The 14235-nt window shown below is 34.3% G+C and overlaps 1 protein-coding gene across 3 annotated transcripts in view; it reads left to right on the plus strand.

The window, feature by feature from the left end:
- Positions 1-14235, plus strand: part of AFG1L (AFG1 like ATPase) — a 231639-nt gene that overhangs the window by 132636 nt on the left and 84768 nt on the right. For all 3 annotated transcript variants that reach the window (XR_007128171.1, XM_047734093.1, XM_047734092.1), the window contains one exon: positions 3273-3331. Coding sequence is in view for 2 of the 3 variants with exons in the window: in XM_047734093.1 (XP_047590049.1) it covers positions 3273-3331 (59 nt within the window). In the remaining variant the exon portion in view is untranslated. The remainder of the gene's footprint in view (positions 1-3272; positions 3332-14235) is intronic.

Below are 14235 nucleotides of genomic sequence, written 5' to 3' on the forward strand. Positions count from 1 at the left end.
AGATAGATGGATCTTGATTTTTTTTTTACATTCTGTCACCCTATGTCTTTTGATTGGAGAGCATTTAGTACATTTACATTCAAAGTAGTTTATTGATGGATATGTATTTATTGTCAATTTGTTATTTGTTTTGTGATTGTTTCTAAAGATGTCCTCTGATCCTGTCTTTCTTTCATGTTTTGCTTAATTGTTTAGGGATGTGTTTGAATTTCTTTCTCCTTATTCTTCGCATATTTATTAGTGGTTTTGATATGTATTTACCATTATGTTTTTGTATATAACCTCTTCTGCAATGCTTGGATTTTTAAGGAAGAAAATCTGTATATCCATGTATATCTCCGAAGTATTTAGGTCCTTGTTATTCCTTTAAAAATCCTCTTTGCATGTATTTCATCTGTAAGTATTATTATAGTTATTCACTGTGGATAATGTAGAAGTCCTTATTACCAGTCTTGAAAAATGAATGTGCCGTAATTTCAGTACTCTCTCTTATATGACCAAGTGCTCATTTAACTCTGTTTAGAGATCATTAAAAAATTGTAGGCAAGAACTTCTACTGAATTTTTAAATAGTATTTAGTAAACAATGACAAATGTTGATATAAATGTATTATAAAATCTTTATGTCTGAGAAAAAGAATATTAAACAACTACTATGAAAAAAATGGTAGCTAAGTAACATTTCAGAAGATCTATTGCATTGATAATTAGCATAATATTTGAATTGCAAAAAAACTCTTCAATTTAATGAGTACAGTTCTTTTTCAGTTAAGTGTCCTGTAAAAACCTAAAGGTTTTCAAGCCAAATGATTTTGTTTAGAATTCTGTTTAGAAAATACTTCTCAGAGCATAAAGTTCGGATTATATATCCTTATAAAGGCAGAGTGTTTTTAAAGTTAACCCCTTAAAAAATTAACTCTTGAAGCCTAAAAGGTATTACTTGATTTTAACTTTGCTGATGAGTGGAAACTTTCAGTCAAGAATATTACAAGTGGGCCTTTTACATCTTTCATTGTCATGAACCTACTGAAAGGTACACATTTGTTAAGTTAGACATCTCAGAGCTTTATATGTCCATAACAAAGATATTATTCTGTAAGTGAGACCAAAAGGTTACCTTAATATAGATAAACTTTCATTAGTGTAATATGAACACAGTGTTCTTTGATATTCACTTTGGCATTTTCCCCAATAAATTTTAAAAGAACTTATTAATCTATAATCGATATACAATAAATGGCACATATTTAAAGGGTACAATTTGAAAAATATTGGCATGTGCATGTATCTGTGAAATCACCACCACAGTCAATATAATGAATATTTCCATCACACTCAAACTTTCTTCTTTCCTTATTTTCATCTCTCCTGGTCATTGTTTTCCTGCTGACCCTTTCTCTAGGCAACCACCAATTTGCATTGTTACTGTAGCTTTAGTTTGCTTTTTTTAGAGTTTTATATAATTAGAATCAAACAGTATGTACCTTTTATTTTTTTTTTTTTTGGTCTGGCCTCTTACTCTGCATAATTATTTTGAGCTTCATCTTTTTTGTTGTGTGTATGGTTTCTACTTTTTATTGCTAAGTAATATTTCATTATACAGAAAAGCCACAGTTTACTTATCCACTCATGTAATGATGGTCATTTGGATTGCTTCCAGTTTTTGGCTATTACAAATAAAGCTGCTGTAAACATTGAGTATATTTAAACGATCTTATTTTTTGGGACACCTGGCTAGTTCAGTTAGTGGAGCATGTGACTATTGATCTTGGAGTCATGAGTTCAAGCCCCATGTTGGGTGTGGAGCCTACTTAAAAAATAAATAAATAAAATAAGAATATTTTATTTTTGAATGTTACCACTTATTAGCAATCATGGCTGTGAACTCTTATCATACAGTAGTGTTTTTTGTACCTTCCCCAACAACCTAATAATTAGGGAAGATTATGAAAACATCTAACTTAATAATCCACTTCCTGCATTTTACCTATTTACTCATTTGAGGTTATTGATTATAGGAAAGGAAAGATCTCATTTTGGATTTGAAAATTCCAACAGCCTGGCCAACATTATCTTATCTTTTGTAATATCCCTAAATAAATATATTAAATGAAACTGAATTAAAGCCTCTTGTCCTTAATTAACCAAAGAGCTTTGCAAATACATTCTACACTATAATGATGTTAGGATGAATATTTTTCTAAAGAGAATAAATGTTTCCTAATGACCATATTTTCTTTCCATAAGTAAATGTGGCAGTTGAGGTCTATCTCAGTCATCAAATTTTCTCTAAACAAGGAAATATAGGAAGGAAACTCTAAAGCATATTTTAGAAAAAAATCAAGACGCATAACCTAATTCACGGGTTTTATTATTGAGAAGACTTTTTACTGTTCTCATTTTTATACTCTTTTAAAAAAATCTCATTACTTTAGATTTTACTTTTAAAAGGGATGCTTTAGATGCAATAACATTTCAAACTCTTGAATAAAATTCCAAGTCCTTTTTTTTTTTAGGAAGAAAAAAAAGAGAAAATGAAGAAAAATATGGAAAGCTTAAAATTTGCTACCTCTTTCCACTTCTTTGCTCTTGACAGTGTTTGTTCATGTGTCTGAACGTACATGCACTGTGACACGTGCATATTCTAAAGCAAAAAATACTAGCTGTTTATTATTTTATAACTATTAAATTTATAGTCTTTTGAGAATGGAATTTTAATTCTTAGGTAATTTCTCTTAAAGTAGAGTGGCCTTAGTGTCATTTACCTTTATGTTAAATATGTAATCTTGATACAAATACATGCACAGTTCTGTCTTTTGATGTGTTTTCTTAAAAGGCTAATCTTGTTACACATTTTTAATTGTGTACTGAGAATTTTTACTATAGATTGAGATAAAGGGCAATATAATTCCTTTCCCAGTAAAATTCTATATGTTGAAATATTAAGTACTTTAAAAAATATCTGATGTTGAGTTATTGACTTAGGATTATTTGTGATCTCTTCCAAATTCTTTTATTCCTTTTTTTTTCAACCACAGTTCAAAGCCAATTTGATTGAATGTCTTTTGATTTTCTTTCATAATTTTGTCAGTTCTTCTTCTTATTAAGAATATAATGAATTTTGTGTAGTACCAGAATAGAAATCAATTGCGGTTATTTTTCTTTTGCATGTTTATCTTTTTTATAAATAGAAAGCTTTATTTTCTAGACTGAGATATGAGCTAACATTAGATTTAGGCTAAATGAAAAACTAATAGCAATTTTTTCTTTCAGATCTCTATAAAAATGGACTCCAAAGAGCTAACTTCATACCATTCATTGCTGTCCTAAAGGTAAGGAAAATCACTTACTTGTGTTCACTGATTAATATCATATTCACTGATAATTAAGGGCTTTTGTAGCATTGCCATAGCCTTGCATTCAAGCAAAATTAATTTTGAAACTAGATAGTTACAGTCAAAGACATTAAAGAAGAAAGAATTTTTTTTTATATAGTATTCATCAATGTGTACACAGGAGGAATTATAAAATATAATCTAAATTATTGTCTAACTGAAACATTTGATAGTTTGCATTTATAAATTTTAATTTGAGGTTTGCTTATAAATATTATAGTGGAATGTTTAACCTTATACATTGATTTCTGAAAAAAATGTTTAGTGTTCTCTGTTTCTTTCAGGTTAATGGTCTTTAACATGTTTTCTCAGCTATTAAAGTTGCTATTCTAGAGTAGCATTATTACAAAAATATTCTAATATATTTAAATGTGATTGCCATCAAGTTATCATGAAATTATGTCAAGTTGAGGCACATAAATAGTTTAAATATTTGTGTGTATCATCACTGCATAGAGTTTGAAATAGTCTTCATTACAATCTGATTAGGAATAAAGTAACCTCCTTTTTCACTGTTAATTTAAATATTTTTTACACAATTTTTCAATAATTATATATCCTACCAGTATTTATTGGGAACCTACTATGTGCAAAGTGCTACATTAAGCATGATGGGTAATGCAATCATGAAATAGGCTATTTTTCTTACTTATAAGTCATTTATATTCTAGTTGGGCATATAGTACATGCACAAATATCTATAACACAAAGCAAAATGAAGTACCAAACAAAAATGTACCAAAAAGAAGCATATGTGCCAAAATATAATCCCCATAATTCTCAGTTACATATTTTTCCCAGTCTATAGCAATATAACTGAAGAAGGGATAAAGTTGTATTATTTTTTAAAAACCCAATAACCTCAAAAATTCTTATGAAGAAAGCATATAATTATATGCCCCATTGCATATAATGGGGCACCTGGATGGCCTAGTTGGTTGAGTATGGACTTTTGATTTTGGCTCAGGTTGTGATCTCAGGGTCCTGGGATTGAGTCCATCAGCTCTGCGCTCAGTGGGAAGTTGCTGGAGATATTCTCCCTCTCCCTTTGCCCCTCCCCCCAGCTCACACGTGCATGTTCTCTTTCCCTGTCTTTCAAATAAATATTTTTAAAAAGGAGAAGAATATTTTTTCTTCAAGTATTCTAAAGATATAGTCAGACAATATTTTTGAAGATGTTGTTGGTGCCAAACTTTATTCCCTGTGCTATACTTAGGAGAATTAAAATATGTATTTTCTTGACCAATTTTAAGTTCCCAGACGTTTTTAATTTCTGTGAGATATTTATAGATGTAAGGCGAAGTACTCTTTGAAGATTTATGCCGTTAGTATTTTTTTCCCCTTTGCATTCATGTTTTACATTCAGGGAGAAGGTAAATCTGCAGTGTTTTCTCTATGCTGGGAATCCAAAGTGATTTGGTAGATATAGATATCAAAATATAAATAGGGAAGCTGAGAAAAATGGGTGCTAAAAATAGTACCTTTGTGTAGCAGAAAATATATAAAATATAAGAGTGAAGGCTCACATAATGAAACAAGTTAAAGGTTCTCAGGGAACTTTGTAGGTACATTTTTTTTTTTAACCGCAAACATTTTTTGGCCAGTAATTTTTTGTACTTTAATATTTAATAACATCATTAATAAGCAACTAAATTGGCCAGATTTAATTTAACTTTTTTACCCTTTTCACCTTTAATTTTTTTTTTTTTTGTAGAGAAAGGAACACTAAAGAGATAAATAATCCAAATTTGAAATTTGGAGAGAACTGAGATAATTTGAAATTGAATAAACTAAATAAATAAACTAAATTTTAATTAGTTAATTTGAATTAGTTAATTTGAATTTTAATTAGTTAATTTGAGATAATTTGAAATTGAATAAACTAAATAAATAAACTAAAATTTGTAGGGAATTAAATACCAGATTGGATGAGAAAATATTTAAAATGTCTCATTTATTCAAAAGACTTTTCACATGTAACCAAACAGCCTGATAAATATATGCTGTGGCTGGTTTCCCTGGAACTTTTTTGGTGGGCATATGTAGTTTCCCTTGTAAGAAAAGGTTGTTTCATATTTATTTAAATGATATTTTGCCTATTTACATATGCTACCATTACCCTTGCAAATTGGCCTAGCTGAGAGAGATATTTAGCAGAAGTCAATCTTAAAACAAATAGAGTATCTTGGTTTAATCCCAGGGTCCTGGGATTGAGCCCCATATTGAGCTCCCTGCTCAGCGGGAAGCCTGCTTCTCCCTCTGCCTGCTGCTCCCTGTGCTTGTGCTCTCTCTGACAAATAAATAAATAAAATCTTTTTTAAAAAAAGAGATTATAGGGGTGTCTGGGGGGCTCAGTGGGTTAAAGCCTTCGCCTTGGGTCATGATCCCGGGGTCCTGGGATTGAGCCCCGCATCGGGCTCTCTGCTCAGCAGGGAACCTGCTTTTCCCCCCTCTCTCTGCCTGCCTCTCTGCCTACTTGTGATCTCTGTCAAACAAATAAGTAAATAATCTTAAAAAAAAAGAAGAGATTATAAATCAAATAGAAATTTATTTGGGAAAAGTACAGTGTAAAATCCATTTTTTCCCTTTATATCCTCTTCTATAAACCAAGTGATAACAAGTCTAATTCACTACAAGAACTTGTGATTTATTACTTGGAGTATTGCAAAAAAAAAAAACCAAACAAACCCAAGAGCTTATAAAAGCTCTTAGTAAATAATAATATTGTCATAAGGTAGAAATGATGAGGAAGACTAATATGCCATTAAAAAACAAAATGTGGTGGGATGCTTGGGTGGCTCAGTGGGTTAAGCCGCTGCCTTCGGCTCAGGTCATGATCTCAGGATCCTGGGATCAAGTCCCGCATTGGGCTCTCTGCTCAGCAGGGAGCCTGCTTCCCTCTCTCTCTCTCCCTGCCTGCCTCTGTCTACTGTGATCTCTCTCTGTCAAATAAATAAATAAAAACATTAAAAAAGATGTGGTATATTCAAACAATGAGTTATTGTTCTGCCCTAAAAAAGGAATGAAATTCTGACATATGCTACATTATGGAAAACCTTGAAAACATTTGAGAGAAGCCAGAAACAAAAGGACAAATACGATATGATTCCACTTGGAAAAGGCATATTCAGAGAAACAGAAAGTAAAATAGAGGTTACCAGAGGCTGAGAGGAGAGGGGAATGAGTGGTTATTGTTTCATGGGTAGAGTCTCTCTTTAGGATGATGAAAAAGTTATGGATATAGATAGTGGTAATGATTGCATAACATCGTCAGTGTACTTAATGGCATTAAACTGTACATTTAAGAGGGTTAAAATAATAAATTCTATGTTGTGTATATTTTACCACAATTTATTACAAAAAGAAAAAAGTCATAGTACTGTAAGGGATTTATAAAGTGTTCAGGTACATTTCCTGTAGGAAGTCTTCCTAGAATAACCCCTTCAAACAAAACAAAGCAAAACAAAACAAACAAGAAAAAACAAACCGTTATATATAACTTCCACTCCCTTTTAAGTAGGGAGGCTCCTATTTCACTCTTACTTGCACTTTCTTTGAGTTTATTTCAATGTTCTTTTTTTAACTTCCCGAGATTAATTTTTTAAAAATCTCATTTCGACCTTCATTCCTAAATGCATTTAAGGCTATTTATTTTCCTTTAAATAGCTACATTCATTAAGTTTGATAGTATTTTCACTGTTAAGTTCAAAGTATTTTCTCAGTTCTATTGTGATTTCTACTTTAACCCATGAATCACCTGGAAGTATGTCTCTTAATTTCCAAACAAACATAAAAAATTTTCTAGTTATGCTTTTGTTATTCTTTTCTTTTCTTTTTTTTTTTTAAGATTTTACTTATTTATTTGAGAGAGAGAATGAGAGAGAGAGCATGAGAGGAGAGAGGACAGTGGGAGAAACACTCTCTGGCGATCAGAGAGCCTCATGTGGGACTCGATCCCAGACTCCAGGATCATGACCTGAGCAGAGGGCAGTTGCTTAACCAACTGAGCCACCCAGGAGCCCCTTGTTATTATTTTCTTAACAAGTGCTTGATTGCATTGTGGTTGGAGGATATGGTCTGTGCAATCTAAATCCTTTGAAATTTGTTGAAACTTGCTTTATGCCCTAATATGTGGGCAATTAAAAAAAATTCTCTGTATTCTTCTTTTTAAAAATATTTTTAAAAGTTTTTTTATTTAAGTAATTTTTACACCCTATATAAAAATGACACCTCATGACCCCAAGGTCAAGAGTCACATGCTCTTCTGACTGACGCAGCCAGGCACCCCATATACTCTCTATATTCTTAAAAATAGTGAGTATTCAAATATAGTTGTTTGTGCTAGTATATATAAACATTATACCCATTAAATTAGAATTTTTAATTATAATGTTCCAATTTTTATTGTTTTTCCCATCAAGTACTACGAAGCTCATGGAAAATGTCACTCATAATGATTGTGAATTTGTCCATTTCTCTGATAATTTTGTCATTGACCTTACATATTTGGAGGTTATGTTGTAAGTTACATGCAGAGTTGAAATTATTAAATATTGCTTGTGAACAGAACTTCCTTAATGACATTTTTAGGAAAAACCTATCATTTATTTATTTATTTACTTGAGAGAGAGAGAGAGAGAGATCACAAGTAGGCAGAGAGGCAGGCAGAGGGAGATGGGGAGGCAGGCTCCCTGCTGAGCAGAGAGCCCAATGGGGACTCCATCCCAGGACCCTGAGATCGTGACCTGAGCTGAAGGCAGAGGCTTAACCCACTGAGCCACTCCCTTAATGACATTTTTTTACTAAGTAGTAATAGAAGCTCCTTTGTTTCAAGCGTAGTCATATGCCTGTTGAAGCATTTTTTTTCATGTCTGCTTTGAATTGCACATGCATAGGGTAATTTTATTGGATAATTTTAACATCTCTGTCATCTTGAAGTTGGCATATATTGATTGTCTTTTTACATTCCATGTGAGATCTTCCTGGTTTTTGGTATGAATGAATCTCATTGGAATCTTGAACATTTTCATAATTTGTCATAAGACTTTAGATCTTATTTTTTTAATCTTTTTTTATTATGGTAAAGTACATGTAATGTAAAATTTACTATTTTAACCATTCTTAAATGTACAGTTCGGTGGCATTAAGTACATTCACACTGTTGGACAACCATCACCACCATCCATCTCTAGAACTTTTGCATCTTCCCAAATTGAAATTCTGTACTCATTAAATAATAACTCTCCATTCTCTTCTACTCCCAACTCCTCCTCGTCACCATTCTACTTTCTATCTCTGTGAATTTGCCATTTTTAGACACCTTATGTAAATGGAATCATATAATATTTGTCCTTTTGTTTCTGGCTTTTTCCACTTAGCATAATGTCTTCAGGGTTCATCCATACTGTATCATGTGTCAAATTCCATCCCTTTTTAAGAAATAAAATTCCATTTTATGTAATACCACAATTTGTTTATCTCTTCATCTGTTGATGGACATTGGGTTAATTCTACCTTTTGACTCTTGTGAATAATGCTGCTCTGAACACTTCTGTGCAAATATTGGTTTGAGTCTTTTTAATTCTTCTGTATATATACCCAGGAGTTGAATTTCTAGGTCATATGTAAATTTATATTGAAGTTTTTGAGGAACTGCCATAATGTTTTCCTTAGGAACTGCACCATTTTTTTTTTTTTTTTTTTTTTTTTTTTTTTTTTTTTGGAACTGCACCATTTTATATTCCCGCCAGCAATACACAAGGTTTTCAGTTTCTTTACATCCTTGCCAAAACTCATCATCGTTATTATTATTATTATTATTATAGCCACCCTAACAGGTGTAAAGTGGTAGCTCATTGTAGTTTTTTTTTTTTTTTTTAAAGATTTTATTTATTTATTTGTCAGAGAGAGAGAGAGCACACATAAGCAGGCAGAGTGGCAGGCAGAGGCAGAGAAAGAAGCAGACTCCCTGCGGGGCAGGGAGCCTGATGTGGCACTCGATCCCAGGACTCTGGGATCATGGCCTGAGCTGAAGGCAGCGACTTGACCAACTGAGCTACCCAGGCATCCCTCATTGTAGTTTTGATTCATATTTCTCAAGTGATTAGTGATGTGTACCATCTTTTTATGTGCTTATTGGCCATTTGTTTGTCATCTTTATTTCACTTTTTTAAAAAAGATTTATTTATTTATTTTAGAGAAAGAGAGAGAGAGAGAGCACAAATAGGAGGGGCAAAGAGAGAGGGAGTCAAGAAGACTTCACACTGAGTAGGGAGTCCAGTGCATGGCTGGATCCCATGACCCTGAGATCATGATACAAGCCAAAATCCAGAGTTGGTCCCTCAGCCAACTGTGTCACCCAGGAACCCATTTATCATCTTCAAACTTTAGTTTTAGATGGCTTTTTTGGACACTGTTCTGACAAAGGTTAGGCACCATCTCTTTATTGCCAGATACAGGTAGAAGCCCAGGTTCTTTATTCAGCATCTGTTGAGAAGATGCACCTTGTTTCTGCTGGTGGAGAGGTTCCATTGATGTCATCAGGGGAGGGGAAGGGTGCTCATTTTTGACTGGCAGGGATGGAGGTTTCAGTTCCCTACTTGGTCTTCTCTGACATTACTGGCAGGAGGGTTAGAGTGCCTCCTAAAAGCTTCTGAGAATATACTTCTAGACTCCTCTTTTGACTGGAATGGGTGGAGGTGTCACCAACAGTACATGTATTTTCCCTGCAGTGTTTGCTGCAGTAAAAGTTATTGTCAAAAAGTTGTCTCTTCTCTTATGCTGCATTTTCCTGATCCTTTCGCTTAAGAGAGCAGACTTTTGTTGGGTCTTCATTTGTCTATAAAATTTAAATTAAGAAGAAAAGCAGAGAACTCACTGTTCTTTTGAACAGGTCTTGAGATCCCGAGCTGATCCCTAGCTGTTCTTTCTTCTTTCCACTTTTTAGTATATTTTTATGTTTATTTTTTATATAATCTCCAGGATTTTCAATTGTACAGAGCAGGAGGGATAGGGAAAGGGCATCTACTCCATCTTCCCAGAAGTGGATGTCAGTTTGTTAAATGTCCTTCTCTGCTAATTCTATTATTTCTGGTTTTGTTTTTGTGGTCTGGTTTTCTCCCCCTGGTTTTGAGTCCTACTTTCCTGCTTCTTGGCGGATTTAATAATTTGTGATTGGATGATGGACATTGTGGGTGATTATATTGAGTGTTACTTCCTTTAAGGCTGTTGAGTGTTTATTTTGGCAAGTAGTTACATTTCTTGCAGATCAGCTTTATCCTTTCGAGGCTTGTTTTTAAATTTCAGTAATGTGTCTAAAGTAGCCTTTACTCTAAGACTATTTTAGCCTTTCTTTTACATGTGACCCTTCTAGGCTCTGTACTGAATCTCCTTAGTGTCACTGACATCTCTCTACTCTGGCTGTTCAGAATGCTGTCTTCCAGCTTTGTGTGGATTGCTCTTTCCCCAGGCTTGTGATGTTTCACATTATGCACGTGCAATTTAATATTCAGCCAAAGATTATAGACATTCCCTATGCAGATATCTAGAGCTCTTTCTCTGCATATTTCCTTTTTTAGTGAACTCTTTCATGCAAATCCCAACTGCCTCAATTTCCCTAAACTCTGGTCACTGTCTCTTTAACTCATTTAGACTGCTGTGTTACAGTCTAGAAATTGCCTCTGAAAGAAAGCCATGGGAAATGTAATGCTTGCTTGCCTGGTTTATTTCCTACATCTCAGGGGTTGCTATCCTCAGCTACCCGTTGTATTACATCTGATAGCAAATGTTTTACCTGTTATGTCCAATGTTTTATTGTGTGATGGCAGGAAGGTAAAATTGAGTTCTACATACTCTGCTTTGACTAAAAGTGTAAGTCTCTTTCTTAGTTTTCTTTTAAGTATAATTAACATACATTTTTAAATTGAAGTATAATTAACATATATTAGCCTCAGATATAACATATTGATTCAACAATTCTGTACATTACTCATGCTCACCACAATAAGTGTATTCACCATCTGTAACCAAACAGCAGTATTACAGTATTATTGACTATGTTCCCTAAGCTGTACTTCTCATCTTCCTGACTTACTTATTTTATAACTGGAAATTTGTACCTCTTAATGCTCTTTGTCTGTTTCACCCATCCCCCACCTGAGTGCAACCATCAGTTTGTTCTCTATATTTAAGAGTCTGGTTTTTCTCGTTTTTTTTTTTTTTTTTTGTCTGTTTTTTGTTTTTTTGGATTCCACATATGAGTGAAATCATACAGTATTTGTCTTTCTCTGTCTGACTTATTTCACTTAGATAATACCCTCGAGGTCCATCCATATTGTTGCAAATGGAAGGATTTCATTCTCTTTAATGGATGAGTAATATTCCATTGTGTATATATACCACATCTTCTTTATCTTTCCATCTGTTTAGGCACACTTGGTTTGCTTCCATTATCTTGGCTATTGTAAATAATGCTGCAGTGAATACAGGACTGCATGTATCGTTTTTTTTAAATTTCATTTCATTTTTTCAGTGTTCCAAGATTCATTGTTTATGCACCACACCCAATGCTCCATGCAATACGTGCCCTCCTTAATACCCACCACTAGGCCCTCCCAACACCCCACCCTTCACCCCTCCAGAACCCTCAGTTTCTTTCTTAAGGTCCACAGTTTGTTTCTTAAGGTCCTCTGATTTCCCACAACTCACTTTTTTTTTTTTAAAGATTTTATTTATTTATTTGACAGAGAGATCACAAGCAGGCAGAGAGGCAGGCAGAGAGAGAGGAGGAAGCAGGCTCCCTGCTGAGCAGAGAGCCCAATGCGGGGCTCGATCCCAGGACCCTGAGATCATGACCCGAGCCGAAGGCAGCGGCTTAACCCACTGAGCCACCCAGGCGCCCCTCACTTTTTGAATGAGTGTTTTTTGTTCTCTTTGGGTAAAAACCAGTAGTGGCATTACTGAATGTGAATATGCTATTTCTATTTTTAATTTTCTTTTGAAGATTTAATTTATTTATTTGACAGAGAGAGAGAGATCGCAAGGAGGCAGAGAGGTGGGCAGAGAGAGAAAGGGGGAAGCAGGCTCTCCACTGAGCAGAGAGCCTGATGCGGGGCTCCATCCCAGGACCTGGAGACCACTACCTGAGCTGAAGACAGAGGCTCAGACCACTGAGCCACCCAGGCGCCCCTCCATACTGTTTTCCACAGCGGCTCTGCCAATTTACATGTCCACAGCAGTGTACCAGGATTACTTTCTCTCTACATCCTTACCAATACTTGTTTGTTCTTTTGCTCTTTCTCTCTGTCCCTCCTTCCTTCCTTTCTCTCTTTCCTTTCGTAGGCTCCATGCCCAGTGTGTAAGACTTGAACTCACAACACTGAGATTAAGAGTTACATGCTCTACCAACTGAACCAGCCAGGCATCCCATTACTTGTTATTTCTTGTCTTTTCGATTCTAGCCATTCTGACAAGATGTAAGGTGATTTGTGGTTTTGATTTACATTTTTCTGATGATGAGTGATGTTGAGCACCTTTTCTTATGTCTCTTGGCTGTCTCTTTGTCTTCTTTGGAAAAATGTCTATTCAGGTTCTCTCCCCATCTTTTCATCCATTTACTTGGGGCTTTTTTTGGTGTTGAGTTGTATAAGTTCTTTATGTATTTTGGATATTAACCCCTTATTGGATATATCATTTGCAGATATCTTCTCCCACTCAGCAGGTTGCCTTTTCATTTTGTTAATGGTTTCCATTATTCTTGGCTTTTTTTTTTTTAAAGATATTATTTATTTATTTATTTGACAGACAGAGATCATAAGCAGGCAGAGAGGCAGGCAGAGAGAGAGGAGGAAGCAGGCTCCCCGCTGAGCAGAGAGCCCGATGCGGGGCTCGATCCCAGGACCCTGAGATCATGACCTGAGCCGAAGGCAGCGGCTTAACCCACTGAGCCACCCAGGCGCCCCCATTATCTTGGCTTTTAATTGTAAAGAAGAAAACAGGATATTTTGTAATTTAGAAACTCAGAACCATATTTTTTTTCCAGATACTTTAAAAATATAAGTAGGATAACTATTTTAAAAAGCAGTGATGGGAACATCTTTCCTATGTTTAGAGGAATGATTTTAAATGATGGTACAGTCACATGAAGGGATATAGTATACTTACTTGGAATGATATTTTCAAAAAGCTTTTGATAATGTATAATAATGCTCACAAATAATGTGGGTGACAAAATATGATGCAAGAGTATATCTGTAACTCTTAATTATGGAGATAATATACACACATAGGAAAATAAATCCTGGTAATAAGTAATCCCAAAATGTAACTAGAACTTTTTTCTGGATGATAAGATTATAGATGATTTATATTTTATCCGTTAGGCTTTTCTAAGATTTCTAACATTAGACTTTTCTGGAATGATCTTGTGTTATTTTTTATAATAAAACCCACTTTTTTTTAAGCAGGTTAATTTTTGCCTACCCTTCTTAGGAAGGAAGTCAGCAGATATGGATAGGACTACTCACATTAGAAGTCAAGAAATCAGCAAAAAGCAAAATGGAATGAATATAGGTCATATGTACAGAGGCTATCATGAAAAGAGTGGAATGGTGGGCATAGGAAGGAAGCAGCAGGAACAGACAGGAGAAGTAGATACACATTAATAAGTAAAAGCACATGAAGGTTATACTTTGGAAGAACTACCCCCAAGAAATGGGAAACTTTTTCAGATAAAACTTTTCTGTATTTTAAAAGAAATGATAGAAGTTATGGGTACCAATGAAATATGAAAACAGAGATAAAGTAACTATAAGATTGGATGGAAAGTAAGGTGGCAGAGCTAA

This window comes from Lutra lutra, chromosome 6 (assembly GCF_902655055.1).
Source record: "Lutra lutra chromosome 6, mLutLut1.2, whole genome shotgun sequence".
Classification (NCBI taxonomy): domain Eukaryota; kingdom Metazoa; phylum Chordata; class Mammalia; order Carnivora; family Mustelidae; genus Lutra; species Lutra lutra.